Source organism: Aedes albopictus, chromosome 2 (assembly GCF_035046485.1).
Source record: "Aedes albopictus strain Foshan chromosome 2, AalbF5, whole genome shotgun sequence".
Classification (NCBI taxonomy): Eukaryota; Metazoa; Arthropoda; class Insecta; order Diptera; family Culicidae; genus Aedes; species Aedes albopictus.
Window position 1 is genome coordinate 208606787 of NC_085137.1, and position 20497 is coordinate 208627283.

Sequence of the window (20497 nt, forward strand, 5' to 3'; positions counted from 1 at the left end):
TGTCCCATTTGACTTTTCATCATTTTTGAGTTAACGTTATGAATAGTCATCATTTTCGATGTACTTCAAAGAACAATAATGAAAATTACGAATTTTTGTGTCAATGTGTGAAAAAAATACCAAGTCATGAGCGTCCCATATCAAAAGTACCCGCATAACAGTCCCATCATGGATTTTTGTGTCACGTAACACATAACTGAACAACCTTGTAGTGATTGTAATATTTTTTACAGTTATATATTCATGTGCAAAGCAACCTGTGAAAGTTTCGAGATAATCGAAATATTTTTCAAATTTTGGCGATTTTTCAAAGTTTTATATGGAAACAAGTTTTCAAACTTCAAATGCTGTTTTCTCAATCCCTACTTTTTGCAAATGGGACTGTTATGCGAGTGGGGGCAGTTCAGGCAGTGCTGAAAAATTCATTTCGTCATATCTAAATTCAATCACCTACAGCTCATTTAAGAAGCCGAACCTGAGAATATGGTATATGAAAAACTGGTGCGGCTAAACCAGTTCTGCAAGAAAGTCACGGAAAAACCGTTATTTTTCGAATAATTAAAGTAAATGTCACGGACTACCTTCGAAAAATCCCAATGATATTCACGGTAAATATCATTTGGCATTTTTCAAAGGTAGTCCGTGACATTTACTATAAATATTCGAAAAATAGCGGATTTTCCGTGACTTTCTTGCAGAATTGGTTTAGCCGCACAAGTTTTTCATACACCGCTTTCTCAGGTTCAGCTTCTAAAATGAGCTGTTGGTGGTTGAATTTAGATATGACGAAATGAAATTATCAGCACTGCCTTCAGGACTATGATAATCTTTTTCGGCGATGTTCAAGAAATATTACATTCACTGTTTGTTGTGAGAAACCCAACTGGGCGCACTGCTACAATCTGATAGGTATTCTCGGATGACATTTCTCGTAGGCTTGTGTGTGAGGATCGTTGAGGAATTCTTGTTGATTGAGGAAGCACGTGGAAGCGTTCTATGCTATAGCAAGTTGAACTACTGGAAGTTTATTAATTATTAATACCTAATTAGTTTGAGAATTTTCAAAATCTACCTAATATACAGCGATAACCTGAACAAGTAAGTTAAACATAATAAATTAATTGTAATTGCTAAAAAAGAACCTTAAACTGACAGGCATATATACGTCGACTAACGGACCATAATTTACACTGGGCAACAAATTTGTGTGTCACAATCAGTTTGATGTAGGTAAAATCTGAACTAAATTACATTTGTGCCAAATTTATACGATTTGTGAAACCTTTATAGAAACTGCCCGATTGTACGGCCTTAGCGTATAAATAGTGGATCTGTTTGCAAGGGGAAGTCGGATCGAACACTATAATTGTAAGTTTGTTTTTTTTTTCAACATGAATACCACAGAATGAAGATGTGATTACTAATTTGAATAAAATCATTCTAGCTTTGATCAGCTGCAAAACACATCACTGATTCCAAGGACTTATTGAGGTTTATTCCGAACACTGTTTACAATCAATCCATTTTTATCTTTCTTGAAATATAAAAACATTCACATCCATTGCCTTAAATTCCTTAACACCCCATTTTCACATTTTCGAAAAAAATGGAAAATTTTGTTAAATAACTTCCATTTCTCCAAAAAATCGTCAAATTTTGTAATCTATATGCGTAGCAGGCAGCAAGACAATGATCGGACTGCTTTTCCTGAAAGTTTTAAGTAGTAGAACCCATGAATTAATGGGGACGAAAAATGTTTCCGTCCCTGAACACCGCATTTTACGGTAAGTGTTTCATCTTTTATTTTTTTATTTATTTTTTATGTTACTGTCCCCTTCTCCTTTAGGAAGGTTTTGTTTAAGCGTGAAAGGGTGTATGTGTGTGTGTTTTTTTTAGAATTTCATCAAACTAGATTTGTGTACTTCATATTTTTGTTTTTAATGGCTACAACTCTTGCATTGGGTATTGATGTTTCTACTACTTTAAAAAGTCCTGAATACAGTTGTTCTAGTTACTATATCGTTTGGTTGTATAAGTTAAAAAAAAAAGATGTTTTCATTCATAAACTGAGTTTTTCTTTGTTTTGTTTTATTAAACTCATGTATAATATGTCCGTGTATTGTTTGCAGTCTGAACTTTAGTTCTTTTTCATATGCAGCGAGATTGTGGAGCCTCGTAGCCGTGCGGTTAAGGTTACCAAGCTTTTAATCGCACCATGCTGTGGGGTGAGGGTTCGATTCCCGCTCTGAGCGATAAAACTTTTCGTGAGATTAGTTTCTTCTCCGTATCCACTGGTGCATGCTCAGTGTGTCCCTTGTCTAATGTTATGTTCAGTCTGTACAGCCTTTGGCTGAATATGGTGTCCGCGTCTTTTTTTTTTTAATTATAAAGTGGACCAGGTTTTGCAGTTTTAAGAAATTCGAATTTCGACCAAAAACTAATTCAAACGACGCAAAGCCGTGATCGGTGTTTGGCGTTGTATTGTAGCAAAAAATGTAATATGCAAGTAATTCATCCCAATTATTGTGAACATTGTTTGTAAAAATCCTCAAATATTCATTCAGACATTTATGATTACGTTCCAATGCTCCTATTGTTTGCGGATAGTAAGCTGTTGCACATGTATGACTTATTTGTAACAGTTTTCAAACTTCACAAATACGCCTTTGTATTCAGTTCCTTGTTCAGTTTTTATACTTCTCATAGGACCAAATATCAAAATATAGTTTTCGACTTCAGCTTTTGCAACTGTCTCTGCTGATTTATTGGGTATTGGTGTTGTTATGACATATTTTGACAAGTCACATTGCATTGTAACTATGAAACGGTTTCCTTTATCGGTAATGGTAAACGGTCTGATTGTTTCTATTGATACCACGTCAAATGATTTATGTGAAGTAGCTGTTTTCACTACCCCAGTTTTAACTGGTATGGAATGTTTGTTTTGTTTGCATAAGATACATTTAATATAATCCGAAAATTGCAGGTTCGAGTCCTGTCACGGTCGCCATGTAAAGTGCCTTGAAGTTTTAAAGGTTTCACCCCAGGACTCTCGGAGAAGGCATGGTTCTCGCTACGTGGAATGAAATGCAACTGAACGTTTACGCAAGTCATGTGTCATACCCTACTTGTTAAACTATGCCATGTGCATAGTTTAACAAGTAGGGTATTTTAGAAAACTCACGTCACACTAGGAGCCTCAGGAGAACTTTAGGGACAAATCCAGTGCTCAAACATCCTGATAACCGAAACTATGAGGACGTCCTCCAGATTCAGGTACCATATTTGCTTAAATTCCTCCGCCGGTCAGTATCACGAGGAGTGTCATCTTACCGGATAGTGGTACAAATGGTCTGACGGGACAGTCATGTCGATGAGGGTTACCCACTTCATCCTGTTGTCTTAAAACACAATGCAATGTCGGATCGGTAGGGGACTAATCTGTCGACTAAGTTGTGCTTTTTACCAAGGCACTATTGAACAGCCGCTAACGACATGCTCGATCGAATTAATTTCATTTCCGACGACGGTCTTTAACGTCTTCGTGCAATATTAACTACCGATAGTTCTTCGTAGCAGCAGATCTGTCCTGGATGGCTATCATGAAACATTCTGTTTCCGAGAAAAGATCGCGCCACACCAGCCATGCGTTCGACGGTGAGCTAAGACAGTTGGTGGGTTGCGTCCTATGCAATTCCTGCTTCCACGTCATGATCTTCTGGTCGACGGTCGCTGATGGACGCCACAATGACCCACCCTAAGATTTACGTGCAGTACATAGGTATATTAATTACCAACTGCAAAATTATTTATCTTGTTATCTTAAATCACCCTTAAGAGGAAGGCGACCATCCTGCAATCATTAGAGATAATACAATTAAAAATGCATTCCTCAACCTTATCAGCCAGCATGCACGACAAAATGAAGCTTAAACGTAAATAAAAAATTCTTTAGTGAAATGAATGACATTGTAAATCAGAAAAATACTCTTTCAGGCTGTTATGGGTAGATACAAGCAAGAAAGTGCACTGAACAGACAAAATCGCAACCGGTTAAAATGTGTTCAATGGAAGAGTTGCATCCGCAACGAAAAAAAATAGGTTATTTTTATCATCCTATTAGACTAACGGGATGGCGCGCATCCATCCGTGCATTATATGTTTATTTGTTTGTTTCTGCGATCAAGCTACTGCTTATTTAAACCGCTTCCTACAATAATCACGGTCACATTCGCAACAACAAAAAAAACGATGCACATAATACCACTGTCACAAATCACAAACGGAATGCCGTAATCACTCGGCAGTTTGTTTTATCACTTTTGCTCGTGAAAACACTTCCCGCACAATTTGATTCAAACAGAGATACATGAACGGGCGGAAAAGCATATCGCTGTGTGATTTCGTTTCTTCCTTTAAACCATTCTTTCTGATGTGACGCTCCAACTGGGACAGAGCCTGCTTCTGAACTAAGCGTTCCGTAAGCAACACCACACACAGAAAAAAATATGTAATTAAAATTCAGCCACAAATCATTCACATAAAGGGAATGCTAGAGTTAGTGCATTTTTACATGAGATATAATGTAAAATTACATTACTATCGTGTAAATTTCCGCCAACCATCGCGTAAACCGTCATGGACTCCAACCGGTTACGTGACTATTAGCGGAAATTTACACAATTGTAACGTAATTTTACATGATATCCCATGTAAATATGCACTAACTCTAGCATTCCCTGTATGTGCATGATTTGTAGCTGAATTTTAATTACATATTTTTTTCTGTGCAGTTATTAGCCTACCCAAGTAACAATTATACTTTTGTGGCAATCCTGAAGTAATTTCCAAGATAGAATAATAAAACTTAGTAATAAAGCTCTTTGTTCTGCAAATCTGAGATAAAATAGGCATAAAACATTCATAAGACTAATCTGGCCCACTCTTCAGGAGATCTTCAAAGCTGCTCTTTATGACTACTTTGAAACTAGTTGTATTTCTGTATTTGCACTTATGATTGATAATCAATAATAATATATAATATTATAATATAATATATATATAATTATAATAAGAACTTCATGAAACTTTAACAAGAATAGCTTGAGGCATGTTGATCTTTTAGCTGTCTTTCTCAAAAGTGTCAACAGTGCATAATAAATGAAATCTTTTACCTAAGCATTATGCAGATGCAAACAAGTTTTGTTTCATGGATGAAATGTTAATTGAACTGCAAATAAATTTTTATCAAATTGAAATGGCTAAAGCATTAAAATTGCCTGACAGATCAATGATTAAAAGGAATCAAAATTTCCCGTGCCATACCCACTTTTTCGTTGATATGCCGCCCAAAACATACGAAAATAACAAAGCGCCCCAAAAATAATACCAATCATTAATATACGAAGACATAAATTTCCTATAAAAACAAAATGCTACGCCACTTTTTCAATTCTGTCAAAACATGGCTGCCGTTCCAAGCGAACAAAACTCATGCAGCCGCCATCAATTGTTATTACCTTTAATCCAAAACCCCTCAAAACAATGATGGAACCAAGTCACCTTGCATGAAAGCTACAGCCTTTATTGAAGATTGTTTTTACAAGTTATGATCTTAAGGCATATTTAATCGCCTTAAATGAAACTTATTCGTTTTATTCAAGAGTAAAAGCCTTTGACAATTGTTTGTTTACGTTTTTGATACTAGAAAGTTGTCTCTGTTCCCTTCGCGGTGTTACGTTTCAAGATGTGCCAATTTTATTTTGTTTCCCTGTTTTTTTGCAATTAATAATGAAGTGCACCTTATTAAAATTACACTATTTGGCATGTGCTTGAGCAGAGTCACAGTAAGTACCCATTTCATTTTCGATTCGCATAGCTGTGGCCTGTGTGAGGAACTGGTTGAAAGCAGGACGACAGCAGCCGGCTACTCGCATTTTTGATTGACCGTAAAATCATTATTTCGTTGACATGATTACTTTTTAGCACAAGAATGGCTAAATTATTAGTGAGCAAACATGTTTATGCGTTCATATTTACATGAGAACGCGGTTTTTCAACTAATTTGTTACATTCATTACATGGATTGAAAAATAGTTCGTTGCCTTATTATTATTTCGCATAGTTCTTGTTCCAGAGTAATGGCTCTAGCTCAAGAATAGCAGGCTTCAAGAAGTTTTTAAAGGAGGATTAGCCAGATGAAATGCACTTGAATAAACGAAGCATAAACTTTCAATAAAATATGTTGATGTTATGTGTTGAAAATAACTTCAAATATACCTTAAAACTTATTATAAGATTTAATGCTCTTGTAAATTCAGTTGTTTTATGCGCGAATTTCGAAATTAACTTGAAGACAACTTAAAAACCGCAAACGAAGATTGTTTTCTCTTGATAAAAACGACTACTAATGTTCCATGAATTGGTCATGCTGTGATAAAGCTTCCATAAAAATAATCAAATCTAAAAGGATTTGAAATTGTTACTTGGGTAGATCTCTCTTTGCATTCGTATATTGTGTGAGAAGGTACCAAAGAAGGTAACTCAAAGCAAATTACGAAACGTCCTACACCGGAAATCGTTTACCAGTTGAGCTATAGGTACCTGGGATGATTTTCGGCGTGGCAGTCGTAATAGCAATCAAACTATCAGATATTATCCTTGATCCGACGTTTCGATGTGTATTACATCTTCTTCAGGGAATTAGAAGTGTTAATCGCTTTCGTTTTGAAAGGCTTTTTGGAAGCATCATACGTCCGAAAAACTATTCACCGTGAATATCATTGGCATTTTTCGAAGGTAGTCCGTGACATTTACCTTAAATATTCGAAAAATAGCGGTTTTTCCGTGACTTTCTTGCAGAAATGGTCTTGCCGCACAAGTTTTCCATTTACCATATTCTCAGGTTCAGCTTCCAAAATGAGCTGTAGCAGGTGATTGAATTTAGATATGACGAAATGAATTTTTCAGCATTGCTTATAACTCAATCATTTTAAATTTGGCTCAAATTATCCTATAGTGGAGCTCCTGGGAATTCCTTTATGGTTACCACGATTAATTTTGTAACTCTTCCAGATTAATATCACCAAAAAAGTAGCATTAAATATAAGTGGGAATTAATAATTATAAATTTGACTTAAAATACCATATTTGGGCATCAAAATGGAACAGTAGGTAATTTCACTTTGAGAGTTATGTAGATGGCACGATTCAAAAGTATGCTTAAAGCACTACATAAATATATGCGTTTTATTTTATTCCATAACCTCACCCTCAAATTTACTTTCGTAAATTCGTTGCCATTTTTTCAGATGTTATGAAATGTAGTTACTATCGATGATTTCACTCAAATACAGCGACAGAGCACGTTTTCTTTGGTCATGTCATCCAATTTAAATTAGATTTTACATAAAAAAGTATTTCTTCCTCTATAAAACACTTATCCGCATGGATATAACATGGCCGGAAGCAACGCGAACGTCATTCGAACCATATGACGCGCGGCTTACTTAACGCAAACGTGGACCTATCAAAAGACGATTTTTCTAAGCCAGAGGAGAAAGAAAGTACATTGACACCGGGAACGAGCATTTTTCGCATTTTGAATAGAAAGACGAATCAAAACACCCACTTGTCGGATTGGTAATAAAACCAACTCGACGGGAAATGAAGAAGCTGTCTAGAATGGGGGGAACGTGGGATGAAATGCACCTTGGTGATTAAAAGGATTACGATGAAACATCTTGGAGTCAAATATTGAGTTTGAATACAAATTTTAGAAGCAATCTGACTGCATGAGGCTTTTGCGTATGTTTGTTTCTAACTTTTCCAACTTGCAGAAAGCTTTCCAAATAAGGGGCCGTCCATAAACCATATAAACCTACATTTGGTCATCTCAGTCCAACTGGGGGGGAGGTAGAGTTTATTTTAGAGCGTAGACTTTGACCAGACCCCCCTCCTCCCAAAAGTCTACGTGGTTTATGAATGGCCCCTTACCACGTTGATGAAGCTATACGTATTGCATAGAGTCAGTCTAGTTAGAGTCTGGCGGACTGTCACTTTCGATCGGAGTCAATCGAGCATGACGTCACGGTGTAGCATTTATCGGTGAGGACACTATGACGTCATGCTCGATTGGCTCCGGTCGAAAGTGACAGTCCGCCAGACTCTAACTATAGGGACTCTAGTATTGCATTCATACATATATTGATATACATTGCCCTATTTTAACCATTAAAGTTGATTAAAAGCGGGATGTGGCGCCATAATTGTTGAATTACGATTATCCAGTATGATCGTAAACCCTATTGTTGGCGCCACTTCTCACTTTTTTTCAACTTTAAAGGTTTGTATAGAGCAATGTATGTCAATATAGGTGCTTTATACGTATGGCTTCAACAGTATGGTTACTTGGGTACTGTTTGTTCTACAAAATACGGATTTAAAAAAAGGAAATACCCAATGGTGGATTTTGAACAACATTCCCCTACTTGAAAGATGCGAATCGAAAGGCGTGTGTGAATGTCGCACTGCCTCTCGCACCCAACTGAAAAATCGGCTCAATTTTTCCTCAGTCAGTCTGATGTGATTTTGCCATCGTCGTCGTCGTCGAGATTGATCCGGCTCGCATCATCGATATTTTTAGAACATCTTATTAAAAGAATAGCACCACGGCGACCAACAACAACGGTTGGCTAGACCATTTGGAAGGCTGGATATATTACTTTGCATGCGATATTTTCCGATATTTATTTTTATACGCATACGCATTTCCGTAGAACAAAAATACGGTTTGTTGACCATGATCGAATTGTGCGATATTTTCGCGAGAATTAACGCCGAGTGAAAGCAACTGCAGAATTCCGAAAAATAAGTGAACCGGTTCAGGGTTTCCACCCACATTGGAGAATGATTGTTGTTTGGTTACAATGCAGCACCAAACACATCAATCCGGGTACGGTGTTAACCTAAATTTCAAATCGTGCTAAATTTAGGATGGATCTGCTATTGTGTGATTCTATATGCTTTCTTAAATTCTTCCAGGAATAGGGTATTGTACCATTTGGACAGTTGTACCAATTTGGGCACTTGCTGCTATAACTAAGTCAGTTTCAAACTGATTGATATGATTTTTTGTATAGAGTTATGCACGCACAGTATCTAACTCAGGGGTTCCCAACCTTTTTGAGGTGGCGACCCCCTTGAGGAATTGTCAAAACATGTGGGGCCCAATAAATTTTTTCAGAAAAAAAAATATGAGTAAACTGAACGAAACCGAGTTTTTTGGGTACAGTTACGTAGCCAGAAATTTACTGTGGGAGGGATTTTCGACGATCAGTGATAGGTTTTTTTTTTTTTAATCGATCTCATATTTCGTAAACAATGATGTCATGTTCATTCAATTTGAGTCGCAGCTGAAAAATAGCGGCGCAGCCGAAAATTTTTTTCTGCTGGAGGCGTGTTATACTGAAAATTTGTTCCTCAAATTGTGGCTTTTGGGGGTGGCGGTATACAAAATTGAAATTTTTATAGTTTGCACAAAATAGTACAACTTTTTTTGGCAACATCGCGGCCCCCCAGGACTGACTTCACGGCCCTCCAGGGGGCCGCGGACCACCGGTTGGGAACCCGTGATCTAACTCTATACAACAGAAATTCAAATCAATCAGTTCGAAATTGATTTAGTTATAGCAGCAAGTGCCCAAAATAGGTACACCTGTCCAAATGGTACAAGACCCTATATATAACTTTCTTGCATTCAAATAATTTTCTCATAGGTATCTCCTGGTATTGGTTTCCACATTTTGTAAACAATTAAAATAAATTGTAGTAGAGTTTTCAATTTTTTGTTTTTTTTTTTTAATATTTGTTTAATATTTAAAATTATTTCACATTTCACCCAGAATTAGACTATCACACGTAGTGTAGCACTCCTAGAAGTCTTTGGGCCACCATACATTCCCTAATAAAAATATATTCTGACGATTGGGTGAATGATTATATCATTCCGTGTATGATGAAGATAATAGTCCGAAATGGTTGATAAGTATTTTTCTATTAGGGTTCACAAGGAATAAGTACACCGAAGACGCAGAGCACTTTGACGCGTATCTTTTTGTCATCCACCTTGGGCTGATGAGCGCAATTTTGATTAGTATAGGGTGCGTGTACCAATTATGGCACTACCTAAGGAAAGCTATTTATACAAAATAACGAGAAGACCAACGAATGTCATCAATAAGTTAAAAGACAGCTTTGGGTACCATACTTTGCAGGAAAAATATAGAAACCGAGCCAAAACTACTTTTAGTATTGATTACAGTGTGTGCCAATGATAGGAACCCTGTACCAATTATGGTTACATTTTTAAACTTCGATTCCTTTTGGCACTATTTGCATGCATTCCTTATGGGGTTAGCTATAACTGGTACACTATGGTGAAAAAGGGTGCTAGGAAGCCGAAATTTTAAGGAAAATGATTTATTTCTACCATGATTTGAGGAAAATGTGGAGTTTAAATGAGTGCGACTATCTTTTGTGAACGTGAACTGTTGTTGACAAAATTTTTCTTGTTGATTTACATCCTTAAAGGGTGAAAATTAACTATGGCGAATAATTGGTGTTATAGCCATAATTGGTACACTTACCCTACCTAACTTCAGCGACAGTATAGTGTTATCATAACTGAAAAGATAGTGAATTTTAAAGTGATGTCATTTTTGCAAGTATACTTGGCAAGACTGGTGCTCAAAATGCAACGCAGCCAACGATTTAAAAATGCCTGGCTTAGAGCACTTCAAACAATATTTTAATGTGCTTTAAGAAGCATCCTCGGCGACAGGTCTTATCATCAACGACCAACGTCAACAAAACTAAATCGTTGAATGTACAAAACACGATCAAACCTTCTTACTTGCTTTACCGTAGGTGGTTAGTGAAGAATATTGAAAGCTTCCAATTTATTGGTACCGTAATCCGGGGTCAAATTGATCACTTTAAAACAACTTTTGCGGATAACATCAGTGCCTGTTCAAATAATGCCAAAAGAATTTCTGTAAAACCAGTACCCTGTGGATCTCCATTGAACCATGTGATAGAATTTTGTTCGCCTTAAGTTAAATAACTTCAAATATCAAAATATTGGAAATGCCACTTTGGGGCGATATTGAACAGTATACAATTAAACATCGGTTGGAAAGGTAAATTTCCTTCTCCGCTTAATTTTACTCTTCTAAAACCGAACAACGTGTCTAAAATCTTACAACTAGTGAATTTAATATTTTAAATGCATAATTAAATTTTGAAATTTCCCCTTAAACGCCTAAAGGTAGGCAATTTCATATGAAATAATTGTTTTCTATCACAATAAATGACTATTTCTTCATAAAATGAACTTTTTAAAGCTATTTCATGTTCTGATTAGCTGCATAAAATCCCAACCAAGGCTCCACAAAAATGTTAAAACAGAGAATTTACGGGAAGTCCTATTAGCAATTGATTGTTTAGTAGCAATGATTTCAGCTAAATGAGAAATACATTGCAAATTCCTTGAAAAAATAAGGCAAAACCAACTTTTTTCTAAAAAATTAAAAGTCTACACTCATCTCTAGACATCTACGAATCAGATGACGTAAAAATTTTAAGATCATTACGACGCTTAAGAGTTCCTAGTATGAAATTACAATGTAGTACCCGAGTGATCAATTTCACCCCGCTGATCAATTTGACCCCTGTTTACGGTACCCAAGAAGCGGCCGATGGTTACACCAAGAGCGACATCACGAATTAAGAAGGCGAGAACTGCATTCGCGAGTTTGAGAAATGTATGAAATAATTCAGGTCGGCTTGCACCTTAAACCGAATTTTCAAAATCTAGGTAACTGTAGGCCAGTGAAACCTGGTATGTATCAGTAGAGAATACTCAAAAGTAACCGGTTTTCATCAATAGATGTCTGCGGTATACAATTCGTGTGCATGGTGACCTACCAATTGGATCTCCAATGCAAAGCTCCCTCGTCGCCAATGACAACAGAAATTCGGGAAAGAAAGTGGAGATGGGTCAGCCACACTCTACACAGGGGCTGAAATGAAATCTGCAAGCAAGTGTTAGACTAGGACCCAAACACAGCAGAGGAAGTCCAAGAGGAATATGGCAGCGTAGACTCAACAACGAAATTGTGTGATTTCTTTCTTGAAATCTTTTAAAATATTTCTTGCGCACATTCTGAAATTGGTACATATTCTAGTACCTATTTTTCAATGTCGGCAATATTTTATCCATTTTATCTGCAATATTTACATAACCCAAAACCTTTCTAAGATCTACTAGATCATATCTCATTGGGTTGCAAGCATTTATCAACAAATCTCTGTTTGAGTGTGTATGAAGTACCTTTGTGCATTAGCAGATGTTTCTATTCGGACAGTGTGCAATCCAGTTACTGGACCAGCGCACAGTGGGAAAAAAAGGGATAAAACGCGAATAAATTCAATATATTTGCTCGTAGTGGATAGATTTAAATTAATGTTTGGCACAAACTGCAAAAATCTCTGTTGATTCAGAAAAGAAGGGTGTCATTCGCCGCACGATGCTGGAAAGCAGTGTATTGAGATCTAAAACAGTAGATTCTTGCACTTTATGCCAAAAATTCATTCGAACCCCTCCACTCCGTGCAGAGATATTGGGGTACTCACTAAACAGACTAAATTGCTGCGTAAGCCATGATTTTCTGCTTATTAGAAATGTTTCGTTATTTTGAGAATGAAATAATCAAAGACTGCCTTGGTGATCGCGACGTTTCATCAGTTTAATCAGTTTACGCTGTTAAGTGAATCCCCTAATTGAATTTATTCGCTTTTTTAGCTATTTTTTCCACTGTGCGCTGGTCCAGTAACTGGATTGCACACTGTCCGAATAGGGCACTGCATGAAAGTCTCTCCTTCTCTTTCTCTCTTACAGATATTTTGAAAACAACAAGGCCAAGAAACGTCAAAATCCCATACAAAATCATAACAGTGCAGTGCCCTATAGCAACATCTGCTGATGCATAAAGGCACTTCATACATACCCAAACAGAGATTTGTTAATAAATGCTTGCAACCCAATGAGGTATGAACTAGTAGATCTTGGAAAGGTTTTGGGTATGATTGGGTTTAGCGTATGTGCATACCCGAATAGCATTTTAATGACCATTATTTCTTGTAGTGTAGAGGTTTTGAAAACCGTCATAAAACCTAATACATATCTTTTTTTTTTGTTTTATTACGGTCCCTGTTCTAGTTTATTTGACATAAAAATGTTACTTGGGATAGAGCTCATCGTTTTTTATGATTAGGGATATAGGGTTTCGAACTACTTGGGCACCCGCACAAATTTCCCGGCACCTCACAGCAAAACAAATCAAAATATCACTTGCCACATATTTTTCAAACGCACTTCCGTAGGTAATCATCTCCCGTAACACTTCCGCAACGGGATCCACAGTCAATGAGCTACACGTTCACTCTGAAGCCGCGCAAGTCCTCAGAACAACTATCACACGTAGACGAGTGCACTTCGTCAGCACAAATATGGGTGCCGAACTGCCGAAATTCTGCAAAGTGCTGGTACTGCTGGTTCTGGGCCATCAAATTAGAATCGGGACTGTATTTGACTTGTTCCCTTCAATTTCACTTATGGGTGCTTTTATAAATCTACTAAAATAAACTGAAAAAAAATATACTCATGTTCCCGTCACTCTTTCTTCATTCTTCCCCGATAGCTATGGCGGCCCACCACAATCCACAATCGGCAGCTCGGCACGGCGGATACAGGCACAGCTGCCGGCTGAGCCACCGGCCTGCGTTCAAAATGCCATGATGCGACGCGATAAGCAACCCTTCACATACACCCCTGGAGGTATTGACCTCTCGCAGATCAAGTCGCCCCGCATGGCCAAACGGATATCACGGAACGCCCAGTCGGAAGGTGTGAGTAATCAGCCAAAAGTCTCCCCATTAGCACAGGTTAGTCTTAAAACAAAAATCTTTAGGAAACCAAAATATTCACAATACTTTCTTATTAGAATAATAACACTAGCAATAGTAGTAGTAGTCAACAAGCAGTGTCTCCTGCGGCGACTCTAGGAGCTGCCGCCATGGGTATGCCTTTTCAGGTATTTCCCACAGGGCCGCCAGCTCCTCCCCCTCCACCTCCACCGAGTGTGGCCAAAAAGCCAGCGCAAGGACACACCAATGGCAACAGTGCACCTGCGCCGCCTCCTCCACCACCTCCAGTTCTTCCGGTTGAGAAAAAGACTCCAGTACCACAATCATTCGAACCGCCTCCAATGGGGTGTAGGCCAGAAATCAAAATCCCACCAAATCCCATGTCTAATCTTCGAAAAGCGCCACGACCTCAACCGAAGAACGATTTCTGGATAGAGGAGTACCGAAATGAAAGGCGGAATGATATGCCAAACCCTGTCCAACAGATGCCTGTGTACAGTACGCGAGAGGCCGACGAAGAAGGTAAAACATACATCTACGCATCTGGATGTACAGTGTCACTAATACCCATTATTCCATACTTCCAGTCGCTAAGAATACGCATATTCGCACAGATCAACTTAACGTTCAGAACGATTCACCCAATCGCTCATCAAGCCCATCCAATCTAACTAAAGCGCTCGAAAACGGTTCACAGGTGTCGTCAATTAAGACACCTCCAGTCTATAGTCAGAGTCCAGTTCCACCCAACCTCCCACCACCAATCACCCCAACTAAATTATCACAACCTCCATCCACCCTGTCCATCAACTCCACAGCGAAACAACAGCAACCAAACAAGGAACAGTCGCCTAAACCCCGACAAACATCGCCACCGTCATCTTCTCCACAATCTCCATCCACCAACGGAAGTCCCGTTAGCACGCAAAACACTGCACCTTCCACAACCACCAACTCCACAACGGTTAAACCTCCCACACCACAAAAGCCAGCCCCTCAAGCATTAGGTTCTTTATACATACCACCACCTCACGAAGCGTTTGCCAATAGCAAGCAGAGTCTACTCACCCAAACAAGCCCACCATGGATGTCATCACGTCAGAATAGTGCTAAAGAACAGCCCGAATGGGTTCATAAAGAGGACCCGGATTACTTGGGATCCAAATCATCATCGGTTTCCAAGTCTAACAGTAACGAAACCGCTGCTAAAACTTCGGAACCTATCGCTACAGCTCCACCAAGTCCGCCGAAACTTGCTCCTATACCAAAACCGCAGCAATCCCCTCAACCCAGTACTACACCAGTTAGCAGACCACAGACAATCGAATTGCCACCTCCCACACAGCCAGCAATCTCACAAACACATTACATACAGCTGCAAAACCCTGTGGCCAAGGTGACACCTCAACCAATTGTACATCAGGCTCCACCACCAAACACCATGCCAACAGCGCGGAGCTATCAACAGACACCGGTGTATGTGCAGAACCAGATGTACTCTCCGCAGCCGGCGGCATCCCAAAAGGTAGGACAAACCGTCAATCCGTAAAGAATATTTAAGTCCTAAAAATAACATTCCAACCTCAGCAGGAACGTATTATACCGATACAAATCGAGCAATCACCCATCAAAACGCCGGCTACAGCACCAAGTTTTGCACCCCCACCGTACTACAGTCCAGGACCACAGTACAATGCCGTTCAATCGCCACTAACAGTTGGTTATCCAGGTCCACACAGTGGTAACGCATCAGCTTTCAACGTACTCCACTTCACAAAACACACGACTTATTTACCATTGCAGGCTTCACAACTCCGACCGCAATGTTTACCAACCCAAACCACTTCGTCAACCAGGGCTACAACAACATCAACTACCCACCAGCGTCTCCTCAGCACCCCATGTATCAACAGCATCACCAGCAATATCAACAGCAACCGCCTTCGGTGCAACAACAGCAACAGCATCAGCAAATGATGCACCAACAACGAATGCAGCAGCAGACCCCTACACAGCAACCCGGAGGAGTTCGGATCATACCAATCAAGGTCGAAAACAACGACAACGGTGCTACGGCAACTACTGTGCGTGGGCCCTTATCTCAAACGCCAGCAATCATTCAAAGGTATGACCAACCAATTCGCCGCAGTCGCAACGCTCCAGCTAATCGCTTCTACCCCAGCTAGAGCCCTTAGCCTTACGCGAAGAACCCGACAATTAACCAGGATCTTCTAATTCTGCACTGTTTTTTCTCTTCTTCTCTTATTTACGAATGTTGCCCAATTACCGGCATACAGCGGTGACCATAGATATATCATTCACGACATCCCGCTAGAAGCCAAGCTTCGTTTCCTTAAAAATAGACTCAGGTATACCGACTACCAACGAGACACACGCAAGCAGTTCTTGCTGTTTTTGCTGTACTTTTATGTTTCTTGTTCGTTACTTTGTTTCCGCGTTGGTTTTTTCTCTCATTTTGTTCTTTGTTCACCGCATTTTTTTTTTCTGTATTTGACGGATTACCGGTCCACCATTCGTGCGAGCGCACGACCAGGAATTTTGGGTTCTTCTAAACTGTAACGATGCCCCCTCGAACGCTCGTTCCATCCACCCACCATCACCTTTCTACTTCTACAGCATGATGCCCATCGAGCTTAGCAAGACGCTGTCTAGACTCGCTTGCACTTGCTGATCAGATTTTTCATGATGACATGTGACAATCATACACACATGACTTTTAACCAGACATCTTGTGCAAATTAACATGGCTCGACGAAAGCATGCCATTCGATACTAACTGCCGGTAGAAGGCGTCATCTGTCCTACACCATCTAGGTCAAAGACCGACTTAACAAAATACTATAAATGAACTGTATACACAATCCTTGTTATTTTAGTGATCCGCGAAGCCATGCCAATCCACAGACCTGGAATGGCAACAGTGCGCCCAATCAGTCCCGATCGTTCAGGGTACTGCAGCAGCTTACCGACACCATGGAGGATGCGGAATCCAGGTCGGCGGAACAGCAACAGCCCAGCAGCAACGTCGAAGGAGCGGAGGGTCAACTTCGTCGGATGCAGCTGAGCAAAGACGACAAGGCGCTGATGAATCGAGTGAAAAACCAAGGTAATTAAACACGGTACTGAGGAATCTTGTAAGATGTTTAATAACATTCCAAATGCTGATTCATTTTCGTTTCACGATACTGTTGTTTGTCTAACGATAGTTGATGGAGAGGTGTATCTCCACAACGAGGAAGATCCCCGCTATCGCGGTGCAGCAATACCCTCGAAGGCGTTCAGGTATCTGCAGAATATGACCGATGGCGGTCAGGCTCCGAATTCAAACAGTGCCGGTACGAACGTTTATCCTACCTAAGAATTGCGCCGATTACTGTTGCGCGTAGTGAATGGCTTTTTTTTTTTTGTTTAGAGAGACTTTACCGTACTCGGCATTCGTCTCTGGCTTCTGTTTTGTTGAGTATGTTTGCTTTAGTTATGGTAATGCAGGCTTACATTTTCTTTTATAATTTATCGCGCGTTTTAGTTATCAATGGGTTTACAAAGCTTTTTATGATTTTAGCATTTTAGGATTTAATAAAAATGAATTGCTGTGCTTTTTATTGCTTAGTTGTACAAATGGTGGATCATTTTTGGAAGGGTTAGAAAGTTTTTTTTATCCATTGCCATTCCGCTTTGACCGTATTTCAATGTTTAGCAGTTTTGCGAAATGTCATGATTATCATGCATCTTTGGCAATTGCTAATATCATCCTGATCAGAGCGATATTGTATCGATGAAAATCGACTTCTGCTAGCATTGTTGTTCCAAGCAGTTTCTTCCAAGTTGGTATCAAGAACTTCGCCAGAAAATTTCTTAAATCACCGAACATTCTCTCAGGAATTCCTTCAAAAAATAAATCTATAGATATGCTTCCAGGAAAAAATGCAGGAATTCATCAAATTATTGCATATTCCTAGCAGTTTTATTACCTTCAGAAATTCCTCTCGGGATTTATCCAGGAATTTCTCCCAGTATTCCTCCCGGGACCCTCCAGCTATTCGTCCCGGAATAACTTCAGGAACTTTTCCTGATGCTCCTACAGGAATTCCTCCCTGGATTCCTTCAAGATTCCTTCACGGAATCCATCCCGCGATCTCTTCAGCAATTTACCGCGGGATTTTTTCCTGGAATTCCTCCAAGAGTCCTCCTTGGATTGCTCTAGGAATTCCTCCCGGGATTCTTCCAGGATTTTTTCCCGGGATTCCTTCAGGAATTCCTCTCGGGATTCCTTTCAAATACAAAATTTTAATACTAACTAGCACCACCATGTCTGGGTTATATGACGCCATATTTTATTGGTACACTCTAAATTATAAAAAAAAAAACTTTATTCAACCATGTATCCTCAAGTCTGTAGATTCTATAGTGTTTATATTCTGTACAGGGGACTGTTATGGTCTTCTTGTTTTCTTACCCCGCATTAAAATTATGCTGCTGTGTTAAAAGATAGGTTGTCAGCTTGAGCCCTACGCTTGAGCCGCTGTTATGCTGGCTACGAAAACATTGCATTGGTGGGATAGGGATGCCAATTCCTTGATTCTGTAGGCTCAAGCGGCTCAAGTCCTGCCAAAAAAAAATTGCTGTGGACACCATCTCTATACATAATAAGCATTTCGATGTTCAACCGATATAGAATGTAAATTAGACTGGGTCAACAAAGTCGATTTTTCGGAACAAAGCTTTTGCGATTCCTTTTAGCGTCCAAAACAACTATGCAAAATTTGGGAGCGATTGGTTGCTTCCCCGTATTCCGCATTGCGATTGAAATTTGTATGGAATTCAGTATGGGTGCTTTTTTGCATTTTTCTCATAAATTGATATTTTTTGTCTAAAACGATCTAACTAATGATGTTGAAGTATAGCCTAGGATATGCCGAAAAACTTTGCCGAAGACCGCAAAGTGATACGACACTTGTGAAAAAGTTATAATGTACAGATTACCCAGTGGAGCTTTAACATTTAACATGACATGTAAAGGAATAACATCAATAATAAAATCTCAATTTTTGGCCTAAGTTACCAGGCGAATAACTTTTTTCACAAGCGTCGGATCACTTTGCGGTCTTTGGCAAAGTTTTTCGGTATATCCTAGGCTATACTTTAACCCTTTATAAGGCCGAGAGAACCAGGCACGGAATCCACTCGTTGTACATTGGAATAAAAAGTACATGTGGTGTAATGAACAAAACCGTTTTTATTTTCAAAAAAATCGATCGTCGAATTTGTATGAAAAAAATTGGTCTAAATTTCAACTTTTTGTCAACAAAGTTTAAAATGTTGTTATTTTGTGATGCGTTTATCAACCATGCTGATTTTTTGACAGGTTATTGCCCTAATATCCATGACTTTCTTGTGTGGATTTGAACTCAATTGGTCAATTATTTTGAACGATATGGAAATTTTAGTACATGTCCATTTATTATAGTACATTTTTTCAAAAGGCCGAGTTTCTAAAAGTAATGAAGCAATCAAGTTGAAATTTTGTCCACAAGTAAAAGAAACTTAAGCCTTTCATTCCCCATCATTCGATTTTCATTTCGCTCCACACAACAGAAGTTCGAGCTTATAAACCTTTATGCACTCAAAAAATGGTGGTTTTTGGAGAGACATTTTGTTCTAAAAATGTCCATTCATATTTGTTATGGCTCAAAAAAACCATGAGTACTCACAAAGGCCTAATGTGTCCATCAGTTAAAACAGAAGTTGTAAAAATTTTCTAAACGAACAGAAAAAACCCTAACTAATCCACCTAGCGGTGATGGTGCCTTTCTCGTTCTTTAAAATATCCTTTCAACAAAACTCGAGCGACATGTTGATGACATTGACATAAAAACAAAATGAAAACTACTTGCTAAATATACTCAATGTGGATACATTTTACATTAGCATAACATCCAATATTCAGAAAATATAAGACAACGATCCAAAACTCAAACCAAACAAGTGTCATGAAGCCGCAAAATTTTGAAACGTCATTTTAGATTTTCCGGTCATCATTTCATGACTCCGGATATCTACCCCAACTAAACTAACCGCCATCTTTAACATTGAGACACCATCTTGGATGTTCTGGTATTCATTTTTGGACTCTGCACCTAAAATTACATAATATAGTCGCCGTATTGAATTTTGGCATGTCGTTTATGATTGTCTGGTTACCAGTTTTGGACGAAGACCGGCATTCTTCCCCATTCAAACTATAGTCATATTGCAGACCTTGTGAAACAGCGCACAGCTTGGGTTTTCTGATTACAAATTTTGAATTCTGGACATATTTTCATACAAAATATGCCCATAACGCAAGAATTAAAAATCCTATAAAATAGGCACTAACTAGAATACTGGGCCATTATCTTGGACTTTGGACCGCTATCTTGGATACTCTGGTGGACTCCGAACATATTTCCCATACCAAATAAACTTATTTTACATTGTTTTAGAACTCAAA

General features: G+C 38.9%; 1 protein-coding gene across 11 annotated transcripts in view; it reads left to right on the forward strand.

Annotated features, from left to right (window-relative positions):
* The window catches only part of LOC109404201 (uncharacterized), a 104999-nt gene that overhangs the window by 69290 nt on the left and 15212 nt on the right, over positions 1-20497 (forward strand). For 4 of the 11 annotated variants that reach the window (XM_062851054.1, XM_062851046.1, XM_062851047.1 and 1 more), the window contains 8 exons: positions 13761-14004; positions 14064-14508; positions 14574-15511; positions 15574-15727; positions 15790-16111; positions 16284-16355; positions 16884-17113; positions 17214-17342. In XM_062851054.1, the coding sequence (XP_062707038.1) occupies positions 13761-14004; positions 14064-14508; positions 14574-15511; positions 15574-15727; positions 15790-16111; positions 16284-16355; positions 16884-17113; positions 17214-17342 (2534 nt within the window). The remainder of the gene's footprint in view (positions 1-13760; positions 14005-14063; positions 14509-14573; positions 15512-15573; positions 15728-15789; positions 16112-16283; positions 16356-16883; positions 17114-17213; positions 17343-20497) is intronic. The other 7 variants (XM_062851055.1, XM_062851051.1, XM_062851050.1 and 4 more) reach the window with 6 other exon arrangements.